Here is a 19306-nt window from a genome sequence, read left to right on the forward strand (position 1 = left end):
ACCCCTCACCCCATTACTCAGTTTCTATTTATAGCATAATCCTTTGCATGTTTCGACAGAAAAAAAGTTGTACAACTCCCAGCATTCCCCATTCAGCACTGCTGCCTGGGAAATGCTGGGAATTGTACGACTGGGTTTTGGGGGTGAGGGAAGGGTCTAAACATGCATAGGATTGGGCCTTTAGAGGTGAAACATTCATAAGGGCTTAAAGACAGGCACTCACAATAATGTGACCTTTCCTTTTTCTCCATAAATTACTTTATTGGAAGGGTTTGCCCGTTCAACCCTTCGACATATCCAAATGCCTGCAGGGACTTTTGTTGTTGTTGAATGACTACTGTGCTTAATGACTTGGGGAATACCTTCTGCTATTTGCTTCCCAGTTGCTCGAACCTGTGTCCATCCATCCCTTGGTCCCCACAGCCTTGCCAAATCTTTTGCAGCAGGAGCCGAATCTGTTCCAAACACCACCAGCACTTCTGCCAGTTCCACAGAGGCTTCAGAAGAGAGAAGAATAGAAGCAGCTTGCAAGCTAGACAGAATTACAAAACAGACCAGGGCGATGGCAGAAGGCCAGTCGAAAAGGGCAGCAGGGCCTACTGGAAATCTAGTTTGACCTCTCCTAGCTCTGTTAGGGGATTGAAGCCTCCATCCTGAACATACAGACTGGGAAGTCAGAAGCCCTGTTAGAATCAATGGGACTTTACTTCCTTCTATTCAATGTTTGATTCAGCTTTTTAACTCATTGTTATGGTTTTTCCATGGCTTTGGATATTGCAGTTTTTAAAAAAATGTTTTACTATGTTTTTATTGGATTTGTGGGTTTTATGTTCTATTTGTTTTATTTATTTATTGCATTTATATCCTGCCTTTTTTCCTCCATCTAAGGCGGCATAAATAATGCTCCTCCTCCTCTCCATTGTATCCTCACAACAACAACAACCCTGTGAGGTAGGTTGGGCTGAGAGTCTGTGACTGGCCCAAAGTCATCTAATGGGTTTCCATGGCCAAGTGGGAACTAGAACCCAGACCTCCCGACTCCCAGTCCAACACTGTAGCCACTACACCACACTGTTCTAGATGTTTTGTAAACAGCCTTGGTTGTTTTTACAAAGGTATAGTATTCAATAAATAAATAAATAAATGTATATAGGATGGGGCATAAGTTTTCCCTGGTGCAATTCAAATGAGGGACCTGGAGAACAAGCTATATGAGGAAAGGCTGAAGGAGTTGGGTATATTCAGCCTGGAGAAGAGGTGATGGTTGCTCCAGAGGGTAAGACTGGAACCTGGTGGGTTCTCCAGTTCCAAGAAAAGGGATTTAAGCTAAACATTAAGGGAAATTCCTAACAGCAGGAGGGGTTGCAGGGTAGAACAGTCTTGCTTGGGAACCTGGCAGGACAATCACAAATGATTCTGAGTCTCAATGTCCACCTCTCAGGGGTGCTGTACTGGTGGATTTCCTGCATCTTGGAAGAGGTCTCTTCCAAGTCTACGATTCTATGTCTTTTGATTACTTAGAACAATGCTAGCTGCACTTTCAGGTGGACCTAAGTCCTGCATAGAAGTTCACATTTAATCTGTGACTAATGATTTCATTTAAGGACATAAGAGTCCTGCTGGATCAGACCAAGGATTCATTTAGCCCAGCACTCTGTTCACACAATGGACAACCAGCTGCCAACCAGGGACCCACAAGCAGGACACGGTGAAACAGCACCCTCCCACCCGTGTTCCCCAGCAACTGATGCATGTAGGATTACTGCTTTGGATACTAGAGGTAGTTAGAATCAAAGACTTGGAAGAGGATCTTGGAGGTCATCTAGTCCAACCCTCAGCTCAATGCAGGAACTGTCCAGCCTCTGCTTAAATTCCTCCACAAAGGAGAGCCCATCATCTCCCGAGGCAATAACCTGCTTCACTCTCAAACAGCTCTTGTGAATAGGTTTCTCTTAACAGGAAGTTTCTGCTAATTTTTCCTTACAATTTCCACCTATTAGTTCTAGTCCTGCCCTCTGGAGCAGGACAACAACTCTGCTCCATTTTTTGTATGGCTGCCTTGCTTTCATCTTCTCCAGGCTAAACATGCCCAGGTCTTTCAACCATTCCTCTTAGGACTTAGTTTCCAGGCCCTCACCATCCTGGTCTCCCTTCTCTGGATGTGGTCCACTTTGTCTGTGGCCTTCTTAAAACATGGCTACCAGAATTGGGCACAGTACTCCAAATGCTGCCTGACCAAGGCAGAATGGAGCAGGAACTTTTCAAGATGCTTCCGTTAATGCAGCCTGAGATGGCGTTAAGTGTTTTTAGCAGCAACAACCACTATTGGGTCATAGCAGGTGGCCAGCATGTAGCTGATTATTATTTTCAGTCCTAATCTTGACTACACTTAGAAATAATATTACTGGTTTTAAAACTTTAAATTCTTTGCAGATAATGAATTTTAGCTTGAAAAGGGTGAGGATCAGGGTTGAATACTCCGGACAATGTGCCATTATAGTTCACTAACAGGGCAGTCCTTGGCATGTCTACTCAGAAGTAAGTCCCATTAAATTCAATGAGACTTACTCCCAGGTAAGTATGTATAAGATTGCAGTTTTTTCTTGAGCTGACTGGATATCGTTGGCTGAGAACCAGGATCTACTGAACTCATTCAGTGATATTACATTCCCAAGCACATTTCCTTCGAAGAAAGTGCCTTTTTGATTTTAATGAAACTTTCCAATTGGGATGTCAGTCATCTTCTGTTCATGTACTTCCGTTTATCTGGGTGGTGGAGCAGGATGGATTTTTAAAGTGATTTCTCTGCTCGCCCTAGTTTTCTTGTGTTGCCTTCCTTTCTTAGAGGATGACCACCTGACAAGCTGAACCACTCTGGTAAATAGCGAGTAAATGCTGCAAGGTTTATTTAAGCATGACTGCTTCACAAAAAGAAACCATAGTCTAAAATGGCAGAATAAATAATACTACAAAGCTATCAGTAGATCAATGGAAACATTCAGAAGGGTTACGTGCACCTTCCTTCGTGAAGAGATATTTTAGCCTGCAATCCTATGCTCACTTACTTGGGAGTAAACCACCACTGAACTCAATGGGATTTACTTTTGAGTAAACATGTCTAGCATAGGATTTTCCGGAATTCAACACAGTATGTCTTCTGAGTAAACATGCATAGGAATGTACTGTTGATTTGCTTATTATGAGAGAAAACTAATCAATAACTACGTAAGTAACGTATGCAGCCCGATCCTATGCATGTTATGTACAATAGGGCTTACTGTGCGCATTTTACTTTGGAGTAAGCCCCCCTGAAAACAAGGGGACACTTTGGAGTGAAAATGTATAAAATCGGAAGCCACTGTGGCTATTTCTTTGAAAGCAATAGAAAAGGAGAGCTAAACTCTGGCTGGATCATACTAATAATAGAAATGCTGTCTACAAGGCATTTTAGTCTCCCCGTTCACCCATCCAGGGGAAGTTGGGGGAGAGGCATCCAAAATGTAGGGCCGCATACAACTCTTCCACACACACACACACCCAACCCTTTCGGAGTTTCATGCGGGTCATTTGCTATTGTAGCTGGATCCTGTGCATTTCGCTTGGGAGGAAGGTAGGCCCAATAGGACTTGGTCCTAAGAAAGCGTTCATAGGATCGCAGCCTTCGCGAAACAATAAGCCTTCTTAGCACTGGCAACAACCTTCTGAAATGCCTGGTGCAACAGCCAAGCCGCTACACGCCTGCAAGGCCGCGTCCAGTTGGATAAGAAAGGCACACAAGGATGCGCACAAAGAAAGCACAGCCTTCGGGCACCATCAGAGGCAGGTTTAGTCGGAAGTCCCATTGTGTTCAGTGAGGCTTACTCTCAGGTAAAGTGTGCATCAGACAGCAGCCTTACAGAGTTTCGGCTATTGATGATGATGATGATGATGATGATTTGCATTTATATACCGCCCCATAGGCGAAGCTCTCTGGAAAGATAATCAAGTACGCCTACTCGGAAGTAAGCCTTATTGGGGCTCCATGGGACTTACTCCCAGCCAGGGCAGTGAGTATAAACTTGCTGCCTTAGAGACTTCTCCGGATTGCGGCTTTGCTGCTGCGTTGCACTGGGAGGGGTCGGTGGGTGAAGAAGACAATTTCGGGGGACATTTGGGAAGTGAGGGCGACGACTGCTTCTGTGTTTTAAGTCGCTTTCATCGGCGGTTTGCCCTCCTGGATTTGACTAAGCCCTTTACTGCTTCCGCGCTTCAACTCCTTCCTTAAAATCACTCGACAGATCCGCACCCCCACGCCTTGCTTCCAGCGGGCCCACGCCGGCCGGCCCTCTTCAGAGGCGCCTCTCGCTTTCTTTCTTCTCCTGTCTGGCAATCTCTGCATTCTTCCTGAGCAGGAAAAAAAAAATGGCTACCGGGACCCCTTTGTTTGCACACGGCGCCGTTTCAGTCGAGGGGAGGGGAGCGAGGGGAGGGGGGAGAGACAGGAGACAGACAAGCTACACGAGGCGCGGAGGCAGCGGCTGCTGCTGCATCTCTCTCCGCAGCCTTGCAAAGCGCTCCAGCAAAGCGTATCCCCCATTGACCCCGCCGAGTGGTGCCCTATCTAGAGGAGGTTGCTTAGCTACAGGTTTTGCTCCAAGCCAATGAGGAGGGAGGCCCGGGGAGGATGCCGTCTCTCGGTGCTTTGCCGAAGGGTGGGCGCGGGCCTGCCTGGAGGAGGGGGGGGAGGGCAAATAGGGCAGCTTGTCCCGGGACCCGACAGCTGTTTATTTTAGAATAAATGAAGTGTGTGTGTGTGTGTGTTTAAATGCGAGCCATTCACACGAGCCAAGGCAAGGAGAGCATTTTTTATTAATTTCGAAAAACAGGTGTGTTTTTTAATTGTATTTTGTGTGTGTAACACCTCCACCTCCCCACCCATTCCTCTGGGTGGGCGCAATTCTGCCATCAGGCGCAGGGCTGAACACCTTTCTCCATTGCGGGGGAGCTCCGCTGAGATAAGAAAGGCCGCGCTACTCCTATTCGGAGGGGTGTTTTATTGGCCCTGAAAGGGAGCTAAGTACACGCCCCCGACATTTGCTCATCCCCTCCACCCACCCACCCCTTTCAGAACAGCCGGCCTCAGTTACTATTGGAGCAATCGATGGGGAATCTGCTTCTGAGTTCGAAAAGACAGAGTTACCAGCTCTCCTTGGTCCTCAAAACTTTGGCAGTTAGTCACCCTCGGATAATTTGGAAGGGAAAGATAGGGTAGAAAGAAAGAAACGAGATTTATTTGTACGCATATTATTCTTGTTATCACTATCTACCACCCCTCTACCCTCTCATTGATAGATGGATTAGGATATGCAGGAGTAGTATGTGTGAAGAAAACTATTTCCAGTTTGGAGAATGCTAGGCGATGGCTGGGGAATGTGTGTGTGCATAGGGATCAGGTGGGAGGGGCCCTGCCACTGTGAAGAGAAGGGAGAAGAAAAATGGGCTCCGTTTGGTGACTGATCCTAAGCTCTACTGACTTTACGGAGACGTATTTTTATTTTTAGGAAAGCGTGTTTAGGTTGCCAAGCTAGGGAGATTAAGGAAGACAGGCTTTAGAAGTGTGGCTTCTTACACACACACACACACACACACACACACACACACACACACACATACACACATCTTTCCTTTAGTTTCTCTCTTCCACCCTGTATGCTACAGAGAGCAACAATAATCAATGATAAAGTTCACCTTCAGACCTTGGGAAACAGAGGGTAATTCTAAATAAAATAAATAAATTAGTGCCTTTAAATAAAACTAGGGATAACAGAGAAAGGCAAGTTCAAAACCAGGTATCTCCCTTGCCTCTTTCCACTACATGACGAAAAGCAGGTTAAAACAGCTAGTTAAAGCGGCTTAGTCCATCTGCTTGCCTTTAGCCCTGCAACCAAGAATCTAGTGCCTAAATTTGCTCTCTTTTTTTCCTCCTCCCTCCCAAGCCCCTTGCCTTTTGTATCCCGTCTCTGGGACTGGAACCATCTTAGTTCTGAACTTTGTGAGCTGTTCTGGGAGCCTTGGTTGAAGTGTGGGATAAAAATGCTTTAAATGATTGAGGCTAAGAATAATGAAGGTTGGGGTAGTGTGGCATCCTCAATAAATTCATTTTATTGAATGATCTGACGTTACTTGAACTATGCCAAGCTAAATGTAAATTCAAGTCCCTGCAACCTCCCTTCCGATTTCTCCTCCTGAAAAGCTGTGAAGTCATGCACTTGAATATTCTGGGGAAGTCTGGGAAGAACTGCAGGCTTTTTACAAAGGTTTTGGGTGGGTGGGTTGAAGGAGTGAAATCTTGGGCCTGCTTACAACACATCATACTTTATTCAGATACCCCAATGGTTCAGGAAGCTACTTGAAACAGAAGTTATGTTAGGTGTGAAGACCAGTTGTTTATAATTTATGATGATCTGAGTGGCGGGCCAAAGCAAAAGAAACCTTGTGCCAGAATGTATTTGAGCATAAAACAGCACCATTAGAATCTGTGGGAGTTTTGCCATTTACTCCTGTGAAATACACATATACACCTCTTTTTCTGGGCATGGATCCCATGCCTGTTTACTTGGAAGTAAGCTCCACTGAAATCAATAGGGATTTCTTGCCAAGTAATTTGTTTAGCCTTGGCATGTTCCGTGGCTGGCCTCCTGCATAAAGGCAAAAAGCCAGAGACTGAACGAAGGCAGACATTTGTTTCCAATAATTGGGTTATGGTTAAATAGAGGCCTATCTCATCTCCAATATACACCAGCAGCAGCCCTGAATATATGATTTCCTGAGCCTTGCTTACTAGGACGACTTCAAAATAACTTTATCTTAAAATAAAATAGAATAAAACAAAACATTCTGCTTCAATCCTGGTCACAGGCTGCTTAAATCCCGTTGACTAGAATAAGCTTTTGTGAACTATAGTCCACTTCATCAAAGTGAGCTATAGTCCATGAAAGCTTAGGCCAGAATTTTTTATATTAGCCTTTAAGGTGCCACAAGACTCTTCGTTGCTTTGGCTGCAATAAACTAACACGGCTACCCTTCTGGAAATAAGGGCAACCATAATTTACAAGTGTTGCCTATGCAATATTATGAATGGTTAGGGTCTGTATTAATGCTTTAGTAGTTTTATTGTATTTTAGTATTTTAATGGAAATTGTTTTTAGGTATTTTATATTTTCTATGTTTTAATACTTCATTGCAAATTGCCTTGGGTCTTTAAGAGAAAGGCAACTAAGAAATTTATTGTTGTTGTTGTAAGGCTACCCCAGTGCTATGTTGCAACAACATTTTTTTAAAAAATGCAAAACAAGTTCCCAACCTCTCCGTGCTCCCACCCACCCCTCATTTTTAAATTATACCAGCCCCTTTACACGGCTGGAAGAGGGAATAATAATAATGCAAGACAGCCGAGACACCATGAAGCCCATAAAACATTAAGCTGTGGGTAACACTTGGGGCCTCCCAATCCTTCAGACTCAGCGGATGCCTATTGAGTGACATACCATACCATAAAGGGCCTACCCAGGGTTGGACTCCTTATGCATTGTTTTGATTTATAGGAGTGGAAAGTGAAATATGTGCACACATGAGGAACATAAAATAAAATCTACATGCACTGTTTATTTATCAATTCGATTACTGGGTTTTCCTGAAAGACATACTAGAAATCATATTTGTTGTCGTAGCTCACTGACTGTGCATATTATAAATTATTTTAATCTGACTTTTTAAATAAAGATGATGGAAGAAACAGAGTATCATAGAAAGCCACTTGAGATCCAGATGTGGTTAAAATATTTCTTCGTTTGAAGCTGTTTATTCTGTTTTGTTTTACAGATCTACAACACTCGGGTAAAAGTGAGATTTAACAAAAGGATACGTTTCCCGTCTTCTCTCATTATTAACATGGCATTTTTTAAAACAAACAAGCCCCCAAACGGTACTCCAGCCAGACACAAATGTAGGAGTAAAAACCTCTCACACAAAAAGAATTGCAGGAGTTGCCATTAGGACATGGAGAGATGGAGTTGCATTATTAGTCAAACTGAAAAGTGAGGTTTCGCTACAGTTCTGTTGTGGGAATTCAAAAGATCTGAATCTTAACTGAGCGCTTTTTAAAGCGATAAGGAACACTTCCTGCTGAATTAATGGGCATGTATCGCTTCTAACATGTACCTAATGCCACTTCTACGTTGAGAATAGCTTTATAAATCTGGTAAGAGATTAAATGCAACATATAAATAAAGAGGAAGAGTGGGCAGGGGGGGTTGAAAAAGGATGTTTGTGTTTCTTGTCCCTTTTAGGCTCCGGGCAGAAACATTTGTTTACACAAGGATTGTACCAATGTCTGCTACAGAAGACTATATTAAATATTGATAGATCTAGTAATTTCCTACCTCAAAATCCATTCTGAGCATTTCAGAAGGATTTCTTCTCCTACACCCTAACACAGTCTTTCCTTTGTATATACTTGATTGTCAATATTTCATTCAAAGTTTTTCTTCTTCTTTCCCCCTCCTTATTCAGCAAAAGTAAGTTCATGTTTCCAGTGACGTGTATAAAATTGATTTATGGTTAGCATAAATATAATATAAATAATAATAATAATAATAATAATAATAATAATAACAGCAACAATGATAACAAGAACAATAACTTTAACGGACAGGGTTTTTTTTAGCCTGAATTGCTATAGAAATCCTAATTACATCAATTATATTGTTCCTAATCTTCAGATAGCAATTTTTGCTTATTTTAGTCTTACTAAACAACAGCCAGACAAAACTGCTTGTGTAATGCCTAGTAAGGCTGCAATCCTAGACAAACTTAACAGGGTGTAAATCCCATTCAGTTCAGCGAAGCTTACTTCTGAGTAGACATGAATGGGATTCAAATTGCCAGTTTCTCAGAGGTTTTATGCATGTAGAAGTTCACCAAAAAACTGAAATAGCCCAGTGCCACAACAGAGGAAATGCTAACAGTAAATGAGATACACTTCCAACCTAAGGAGGGTTGTTTTTAATTCTAAGTAAAATAATACCAAACAATCTCAAATAAATTAATATGTTATATTTTATATATATATATTTTAAAAAATGTAACGGCTCTTTGTGGTAATGCTTCAGTTTTGTATTAATCTATGACTTGACTTACAGTTTGCTTAATCCTTACATAAACTACAAACACCAGCCACTGTTACAACTGTTCAAAACTACTTTTTCTATTTCAGACCAAATATACTAAATAGGTGAAAATGTATAGTCACCAAAGACCTGAATCAATCTTCCGAGGTTAGGGGTAGGGGCGTGAAGAAACTCTACAAATATCCACATAAATACATTGAAGACCAGGATTAAATAATCAATGATACAAAAAAAAGTTTCTCTTAAAATAATAAATACACCTTATTTAAGTCCAAAGCAATATTTTACATTGCTGAAGGCTCCTATAAATTAACTTCTCCGAAACAAGTCCCCATTTTGGTCCCAATAGTTGTAAACGCATCAGGACTTCCTTGCTGCTAATACTAATGGATTTCTACAACTTACCTTCCAGTACATCATTACCAATTATTATTCCCTTGTAGGATTATTATTATTTTTTTAAAAAATGAAGATATTGCACTGTCATGCTTTTAAACTGTTAAAACAAAAATCAGAAGAACAAAACAAAAAAGTCATTTTCATGGACTTAAGAGTCACTAGAAAAATAAACAAGATAATGTAGCTGCTACTGGGGACACAGAAATCCACTAATACGCAAAGTACACAAAGTAATTATACTGTAACATCAGGAAAAAAGTGAGGTAATTTAAACGCGAGTACATTAAATCTCTCTCTCTTTCTCTGTCTCTCTTTCTGAATCCATTCCAGTCTACTACAGATGCGTTAGTTTGGGGGCTTCCTGAATCCTTCCCTGAGATGTGTGATGAGAAGTAAGATCTGTGTATGTGGGATGGGGGTCACAAGGTCCATGGTGATGGTTGCCCGGGATCTGAGCAGCACAGCTGTAGTCCACGCTGGCGGATGAAGGATGAGAAAGATGGCTGATGTTGAACATCGGGCCAGAAGCTGGCATGGAATCAACAAAGTTCCCTCCAACATACACGGGGCTGCCCTGCAAATTGGGGTTGGCAAAGCCACCATTGCTTTGCATGGCGTGATGGTCATACTCGGCTCCCGGGTACCTTTTCTGCTGGGGCAAGCAGCTGCTGAGAGGGGCTGTGTAAGCCGCCAGCCCGTACATGTTTTGCTGCGATTTGGCAAAGGATGTTGGCGAAGGAGCATCGTAGCTCAAGCTACTGACGGTGGGGAGTTGGCTGGAGTATCCTACGTGGTTTGGACCGCTTAAAGGTGGGCTTCGGTCAGGGGACTGTCCCACCGGGGAGTGCATAATCCCTTTGGCTTTCTGGTCTTTTTTGTACTTCATCCTCCGGTTTTGAAACCAGATCTTGATCTGACGCTCTGTCAGGTTCAGCAGATTGGCCATTTCGACGCGGCGTGGGCGACAGAGATAGCGGTTGAAATGAAACTCCTTCTCCAACTCCACCAGCTGTGCGCTGGTATAGGCGGTGCGGACCCGTTTGGAAGCAGGGCCTGGGGGGCTTTTATCTTCGCAGTTTTCTCCTGTCGGAAAAAGGAGAGAAAGAAGCAGGAGGAGGAGGAGGTTGGTTGGGTGGCTGGTTGATTTACAAAGCTTGATAGCATTACCAGTGCAGTGGCGAGGAGGGGAGGGACGCTTGGGCATTCTGGAGGAGTAGGTGCCAATTTGAAAAATGTACACAAATCGCTATTATCACCCAGTTCGAATCAAGCCATTTACACACTGCACGATCTGTCTGAAGTGATATTATTCTGTCTTTGTAGAGACTCCTTGGGCAGTTTAGCAATTAACGACCCCCCTTTAGCTGGGCTGTATTCTCCTTCAGCGATTCTAAAGCTGTTCCCCTCCCTCCCACCCATTATAGGCTTTTCAGAAAACTGGAGTCTAGAATTCAAAGTTAAGTGAAACTGGATGGGAAAGGGACTGCAAAGCTCAGCACCCTGCACCACTTCAATACATTAGTGAAGATCGCTGCTTCATATCCACCCGGCAGGAGGGTAATTAGGAACAGGGTAAGTAAAGTGACAATTTTACCAAATCCTTCGATCTCATTGAATTATTTTAATTAAAAAAAATCTTTTGGAGCCAATGCCAACTACGGAGGTTCTCACTCAGCTACCCCCCACCCCACCATGTGTAAAATGAGGACCTGGTTCGATCTCTCACCCTGTTGGGCGGGAACCAACATTGAGCCTCAGCAATTGGGTTCTCAGAGGGATAGGAAAGTTACAGTTCCAGGCGGGAGAGTTGTAAATCATCGAATTTAATTGGAAGAATCGATCGATCCCTGACAAAGCCCAGGAAGGTTCTCTTGACTGGTCCCAAGCAAGAAACAAGGCCCAGGCCTCAAAACTCTGAAGACAATGGAGCTGCTGCTGCAGCTGCTAACAAGAGTAAACCAGGCATGTTTATTATCTCTCTGAGCCAGTGCTTTAACTCACAAGAGGACAGCAGAGTGGGGATTCCCATAGGAAGAGCATGAGAAAGACCCAGGATTACAATGCTCTCGCTCTCCTCTCCAAAGTAGGTAGCATTACAGAACCAAGGAAGGCTAGCCACAAGGTAGAACACAGTCAAATTAACCACCACTCCTCCCTTTTTTTGCACGTCAGGGAGATTTTGAATAAGGGGAGGAATGTGAGGGCCACCGTATTTTCTCCAGTATTTGCTCCTCCTTGTTAGAAATGTTCCCACCAAGATGGTTTCAGAGAAGACAGAGTAACCCAAAGCAGACCACAGACATTTGGAGTCACAGAACCTCTATTCTAGATATGGTACTCAGGAAAACGGCTTGCTAGAATCATTAGAGATGAGTATTTTCTCTCCCCCCACTTTGGGGCTACTTGGTATTTGCACATGGTTACATGGTCTCTTACATTTGCCAGATCAATTGAGAGAGAGAGAGAAAAAAAACTAAGAATGGACACTGACACCTTGGAGCCTGATATGAAGCACAACTATTATGTCCTAAATGGGTGAGAACTGCAGAAACAAGTGACATACCTAAATGCTCTATAGGGCGATGACGTGCTTTATTATAAGATATATTTTAGAATAAAGGGCACTGAAAATCTAACATCTTGTGTAACTAAACACTGACATGATGAAAGAGGGCGAACACCCCCAATTTCAGCCCCACCCCCTCACTCTTTGTTCAACCCCAGCCTAAAACTTTTACTGGGAAGCAAATCCAATCAGTTTAAATGAGACATTTCCAAGCACAGATTCTTAGAAACAAAGCTTTACATCCAGAGAGACCCTTAAATATACTGGGGAAGTTACACTACTTTCAATAGTACTTACTAATAACCTTGTGTGGGTTCAATAGTATGCCTTGCTTTGTGTGTACAGAATGTATTTATAAGTTTGTTTCAGTTTCTGGTTCACCCCATTTCAAGGGCTTGAGTCAGATTTCACCTTTTAAAATAAATCCATCAAGTAGGGCTAATGAAAGATACGATCTCTAATTAATCTACCCGTGTGTGTGTGTGTGTGTGTGTGTGTGTGTTAAAGAACAGGAAACAATGTAGAAAGATAGAATCTTTAAATTGGGAGCAATTTCCTATGAAATTCAGAACGTAAGCTTTGAAGTCACACTGAATTCTTCCTCAGGCTGAATGTTCAAGGTGGGCAAATTAAAAGTCAAGAGGGAAATAGATGTTGCAAACCATGCAGTTTACTCCCAAGCTGGTCTGATGTCTCCAACTCTCTTCCTCTGTTTTGCTGATGTGGGAGAGCTAGATAAACATCCTGAGTGGCTTATAACATTGCAAAGAGATGGGTTTCACACACTCCCTCTATCAGCTCCCTTCAATATTCAGCAGGGAAACGAGTTCTGCATGGTTCCATTTCTTTCCTTAACAATACTTTCGTTAATATATAGTTGGAGTGGGTAATGTGTAGCCCTCCATGTGTTGTTGGGACTTCATCTCCTATCAGCCCCAGCCTGCATGGCCAATGGTCAAGGCTGAGGAGAACTGTTATCCAACATAATCGGGTGGGCCACACATTCCCCACTTGTGATGGACAGAATCTGCTACAAGATCCGGAAATGGCCTTAAAGGAGGGAATGTTCAAATTAATGGACTAAAAGGCTATATCAATAGCTACTAGTCAAAGGGAACCTTCAGGCTCTGTTTGCCACTGAACACCAGCGGCTAGAGAGGGCTGTTGCCTTCGTGGAGTTTCCAGAGACGTCTAGTTGGCCACGGTAGGAACGAGGATGCTGGCCTAGCATAACCCTTTCCTCTGAGCTCCATTATTATTACTTTTCTCCCTCTACGGCAACTTGTGGCCCTCCAGATCCTTCGGCCTACAACTCCCATTTCCCCTCACCATTGGCTACGCTGATTAGTGCTGATGGGAGTTGTAGTTCAAACCATCTGGAAGGCCAAACGTTGCTGCTTTTCGATGATGAGGGCAGAGAAAGAAGAGCGACGTCCGGGACAAGAGGACCCGGGGAGGAGAGGGACTGGCGCCCTAGGCCGAGCTGGCGTGTACCTGCGGGGGCGCAGTTGCTTTTCTGCTTGGAGTTCTGGCGGGACTCCTTCATCCAGGGGAAGATCTGCTTGCTTATGGTGGCCGTGGAGCCGCTCGACGAGTTGGGCCCGCCTTTGCCCTTCTTGGCGGGAACCGCGTGGGCGGGATTATTGGGCGGGGAGGGGGAGGGCAGCGCAGGTGGCGGCGCCTGGGGCTGCGGCGGCGGCGGCGGCGGCGGCGGCTGCTCGGCCAGGCCCTGGGACGGCGGAGGGACGGCCTGGCTGCCTCCGCCGGTGCGCATGCAACTGCCGCTGAGGTCGGCGCTCTTGTGGGCCGGCGGCGCTCGGATGGGGGCGGCGCCCTGGAGGGAGCAAGCCGAGCCCGGGTAGTCGGTGTCCAGAGCCGGCTGGGCGTAAGGCTGTGGCGGGCCGGTGGTGTAGGCGTAGGCGTCCGCTTTGCCGTAGCCGCCGTAGCCCCCGAAGAGCGCCGCGTTGTCGTAGTAGGCGGTTTTCTGCATCGTGGGCTCTGCGGTTGCCAAGGCCTCGGGAGCCCGCTCAAATAACATTGACCGCCGCCGCCTCCCGCGCGCGGCCTTGGTTTCCTCACGTCTTGGGCTCCGGCCAGTCGCTCCTGCTGCCGCCGCCCGCGGAACCACCTGGAGAACAGAGGGGAGGCCACAGAGATAGGGAGAAAAGAGTCACTTGGGGACGAAAGAAACCAAAGAGGGCAAACACGTGTGGAACCCAGTGGCGGGCCGACTGAGACCCTTTGGCCCAGATAGATTTCCTCACGCATTGGCCTCGTGTTCCGTCTCCCAGTTCCCTACGGGCTCAGGAGCAATCGCTCTCCCCAGCCATTCCAACTTACACACACACACACACACACACACACACACACACACACACACACAAACCTGCCAGTCAGGTGTTCACAAGATGACAACCACACAGGTACATGGCCATCCATGGCAGGGACTCACACTTTCTCTTCCTCATATGCTCATCATGATCCACCCTGGGATGACCAGCTCAAAATCCGTAAAGGTTTCACTTGTAACCATAGGAAAAATCACAGGTGCACACATGAATGGATTCGGGATTGCCCAGGCTCTCAGCTTCTGGGTTTCTTGCACACACAGCACATAAGATTCCCATTGTTACAACTGTTCTGCAAGTCGAACCATCTCCTAACACATAAAGTTCCAGGCCACACTTCCTTCGGTAATTAGCCTCTTATATAACAACAGTCTAACATCCAGAGAACTGGACTCATAGCAAGGCTCCAGTTTTCTCTCTCTCTGAAACACATGCACACACCTATCTGCCCATGTGTAGCCATGGACTACTATTAGACATCCTGGCCACGACATAAATGCAATAAAAGTAACACGCTTTGGGATGGCCTATTATGGCACAAACATCCCCAATGCTTCTTTCAAACATGCACAACATGGCAAACGTATTGTCTCAAAGAGCAGAAATCCTTACATCGCCTCTTCTGTTTCTTCCCTTATTCTCACAAATCCCAGAGACTAATATTTGAGCCCACTCTTCCTCATCGCTGTTCCTTGCACCACAGCAAGAAAGTCATGCACACGTATATATGGATGGCCTCGCCTCCCATTTCCCATGGTCTCTTTCGGACTCAGAGATTTCACACGTTTCAGCATTGACCTCACTTGCATGCAGTGCTCTTTCATTCCGTTCCCTTTCTGTCTCAGAAGCACATGCCAAGACAGTCAGCTATTAATACCTTACATCCATATCCTAAACACAATTCATTTGGACGAAATTTCCATTAAAATTAATGGGGGTTTTCCCCTCCTGTTGAGAATGGGGGTGTACTAGGAGAGCCATTAGTGGCATTAGTGTTGTATGCTTGCAACTTGATGCCAAGCACCTTCCATTGGAAGTGTACAACTCTGAAACAACTAAAGTGTGTAACGAGGCAATGCAAGTGGCTATGATGAAATCAAAGGATTTAACCACCCAGCCTAATTCAGCACTGAATCAACACATCTCATATTAGCAGAAAGACACAGATCCTTCTGTGCAATGTTTCTGGGCATTATCGTCTCCCTTTTATCCTAGGTTGAGTAGGAATCAAAGGTTTATAAATGCTTTCCTGAAAACAGAATTGGATGACTTTTCATAACTTGGTAATAGTAACTTCCCAAAAGAAAGATTTTAAAAATAAATAAAATAAAAAAGGAACAGACTTCTGGCAAACAACCAAGAGTTGTAGCTTGGCTTCCTAAACTAACCTCAGCTAGCAGTTAAAAAGCTAATGACTGCCCACAGTTTATTAACATATTCTTACTGTTTTTTATTGTTTTGATTTTTTTAAAAGGTTATAAAGAGCATAAACACTGTCTCTTCCACCACATTATTATTTATTTTATTGTTTTAAACAAGCATTTCTATATCCTTGCAGTTTGATCTCTGTACCATTTTAGTATAAATATTAACCATCAGTTTTTTGTTGTTGCTTTTTTCTCTTCCTCCCCCAACCCTCTTTCCCCCCACCCTCAAGTCACGCATGCGCACTGGTATTTGTGAGCCTGGAGTGACATGATGGATTGAACCAGAACTGGAACCTGAAAAACCAGCGAAAATTCCATCTCTATTGTAAATCCTGTCTCTTGGTGTTTTGTTTTGTTTTTCCTGGGAAGATTTCTAAGAAGTTAAAGTGTAACTAAGAGCATTCAATAATTTTGATTTGCAATATAAAGAAGAAATACATGGGTCAGCTAACTTAGTTAGTTCTCAGCCTTTACAGATATTTCAATCAAGGTTTCTTGCAGGTTATTTTTTTTTATTTTAAAGCTAGCTAAAGTAGAGGAGGTGATCTCCATGCCATGAAAAATCTCCTCTGTTTGTTTATTTATTACCATGCAGAAAAGATTCCTGTTCCAGGAAAGATTGATATACACAAAAAAGAGGTTTCCCCCCTCCTTATTACTAGTAATGCACTATATAGTGTTAGTTCCTTAATTTATTCCTGAATATAAATCTGCATTGTGTAGATGTTGAAGGAGCCTTGTCCCTCAGTGCTAGAAAGGGACTTGTTGGTTTTCTCTCCTAATTCTTATGGATGCATCCACACTTCCTTAGCTCTACTTGGACAAGATATTAAAATATACTTTACATGTACCATGTAGTGGTACAATTATGGACATATGGTGACAAGACCTGGGGCTCCCATCTCCACTCAAGACAGGAAGCTCATAGGGAGATTTTAGGCTTCTCACTAAAATACAACCTAAATTACCTTGTGGGGATCAAATGAGGGGGCTTTATGCCAATCTGACCTTGGAGAAAGAGCACAATTCAAACCCAATACATTAATCAGTAGGCAGATAAATGCATATCAAATCTGTATTTGAATGTGCTGTATTAGATGCACAGTTACATTTCTTTACAGACCAAATTAATAGGATTTAACTTCTAAGCAAGGTGTTCAGAAAATATTCTCAGAAAAGCCTGATCTAACAAGAAAGGTGATATTGGCAATCAGTCATAACTGGGTTGCTAACACTTTACTTCAAAATAATTTTAAAAATAGTTGGGTCTTTCTTCAAAAGGATTCTAGTTAAATTTACTTTCAAGTAAGTGGCAAACAGCCCAGTTTTCTAAGCTTGTTGATTCCACTGTGTTCTATAGTATTTGCCCCTAACTGAAGCGTGCATAGGATTACTCTTTTGGGATTACAATCAGAAAGTTGCCCATTCCTGATGCTATCAAGGGATTGTCTCTCTGTTTTAAGATACTAAGAGTGTAATCCCTAATCCATTGAGTTTAAAGGCATATTTTCCAAGTATTTTATTCTGTGTTACAGTTTATGGCTACTGGACTTTGGGTCCCTAAACAAGCCCATGAATAGATGCTATTAAAATCAAAGGAGAAGGGGAGGTGTCCTGTGAATCTCTGCCTGTTTACATTGAAATAAATCCATATAGAATCACAGAACAGACTCACATAAACTACTTTGAAAATAATATGCCAATCCTTTGCATTGCTATAGGTACTGGTACCAGCATGTTATCTTTTTCTTCATTTTATACTTATGTTGCCTCCCCAGTAATCATGGACGTCATGATTTTGGCTTAATTTTCATGTAAATATTTTCATGAATCTTAAAAATCTTAATTTGCTATATTTCCCCATTTTTGTCATAATTTGCTCACATCGATTTAATCTACAAAACATTCCAGCTTCCTGACATGTTTGCAAATGTTCGCTCCGCATTTTAAATAAAGGAACAATAGAGCCTTTCATCACATTTTATTTATTCAAGTAAAGATTCCTTAAGGTGTTTTAAAGACAACAAAAACTGTTTAAAATAGCATAAGTATTTAGATAATTAGGGGAAAGGGTTGCATGTTTGGTATGTCTGTTTCAACATGCACCCTTAGAAAACTAAAATATTGTGAGAAGTTCCAGAGAGGTTGCAGTGTTAAGTCTGAGGGAGCAAAAGCAAGAAAGTCTTGTGACTCCTTCAAGACTTACAGATTTATTGTGGCTTGAGCTTTTCTGGACTAGAGCTCATGCATGAAGTGTTTTCCTCAGTTGGCAGATATATGTATCTGCACACACACACACACACACACAAGGTGGGGGAGAGAGGTGAAGTAGGGCCAAATGGTCATGAGATGGAAAGAGGATTCTATTAAGAAGCAAAAATAAATAAAATAAAATTGACCAACAGGAGGTCCATGATTACTTTCCATTTATCTACACATTAGTAGTGTTTAAGCACTTATTTATTCACAAATGATAATCCATAATCATAAAGTCTCAACTCCCAGCCATTTACAACCTCACTGGTGGCCTGCTCTCAAAGGTTTTTGTTTATTCCAACCTAGCCTAGTGCGGCTGCCTCCTGCTTCATTCACCAAAACCAGGTTTTCCCAAACAACACAGGAGGCTTTCTGAAAGAATATTGCAGCAAAACTGAGAAGCTTTATTTCTTTTCTGAAATACCAACTGCTTGTGAACTCTGCTTGAACCTAAAAAGGAGGCAAAGGGCCATAAATCACATGGACAATGCTCTACTGTTTGGTGGCTCATCTTTTAGATCTCTCTCTCTCTCTCTCTCTCTCTCTCTCTCTCTCTCACACACACACACACACACACACACACACACACACACTTTCCCCGCTTTTCTTTTCTCTTTCTTTTCTCAAACCCCTAACACGTTTGGGCTTTGCAAGAATGACATGCGCTTAAAAGAGTGGGTTCCCCCCCCTCTTCTTGTGTGTGTGTGTGTGTGTGTGTAGGTAAGGCCGAAGCCCTACTTATCCACTCGGTGGTTTGGCCCAACTTGTTTACAAACCGGTGTGGGAGGCTGAGGACGATTCTCTGGGAGTCTGAGGAAGCCACAAAGTATCCATGTCTGTGTTTCGAATTTCCTTCCCAAGTATCTGGAGAGGTTAACCTTGTCTGAACCGCTGTGCCATTAGGCAAAGTAATAGATCCCTTTGTTTCCTCACTGCTCTCCATCTATTCCGAAGAATAATCTCTCGAAATCAAAGTGGCTCAGGATGTGGGGAGAGGAATATGAGGTTCAACCCCCTCCCCTCCCTCTCCTTTTCTTATCTCACCCACCACCACCCCCATCGCACACGCACACCCCGCGTGCCACCGAGAGGAACAGCCATCCCCGCTCCTGTTCTCTTGACAAGTTCCCCGGCGCTCACAAT

The 19306-nt window shown here is 43.5% G+C and overlaps 1 protein-coding gene across 3 annotated transcripts in view; it reads right to left on the reverse strand.

Annotated features, from left to right (window-relative positions):
• Positions 1-7789: 7789 nt before the first annotated feature.
• Positions 7790-19306, reverse strand: part of HOXD3 (homeobox D3) — a 52761-nt gene continuing 41244 nt past the window's right edge. For all 3 annotated transcript variants that reach the window (XM_063116348.1, XM_063116349.1, XM_063116350.1), the window contains 2 exons: positions 13627-14260; positions 7790-10649 (listed from right to left, as the gene is read on the reverse strand). In XM_063116348.1, the coding sequence (XP_062972418.1) occupies positions 9901-10649; positions 13627-14170 (1293 nt within the window). In that variant the 5' untranslated portion in view covers positions 14171-14260 and the 3' untranslated portion in view covers positions 7790-9900. The remainder of the gene's footprint in view (positions 10650-13626; positions 14261-19306) is intronic.

This window comes from Elgaria multicarinata, chromosome 2 (assembly GCF_023053635.1).
Source record: "Elgaria multicarinata webbii isolate HBS135686 ecotype San Diego chromosome 2, rElgMul1.1.pri, whole genome shotgun sequence".
Taxonomy (NCBI): Eukaryota; Metazoa; Chordata; class Lepidosauria; order Squamata; family Anguidae; genus Elgaria; species Elgaria multicarinata.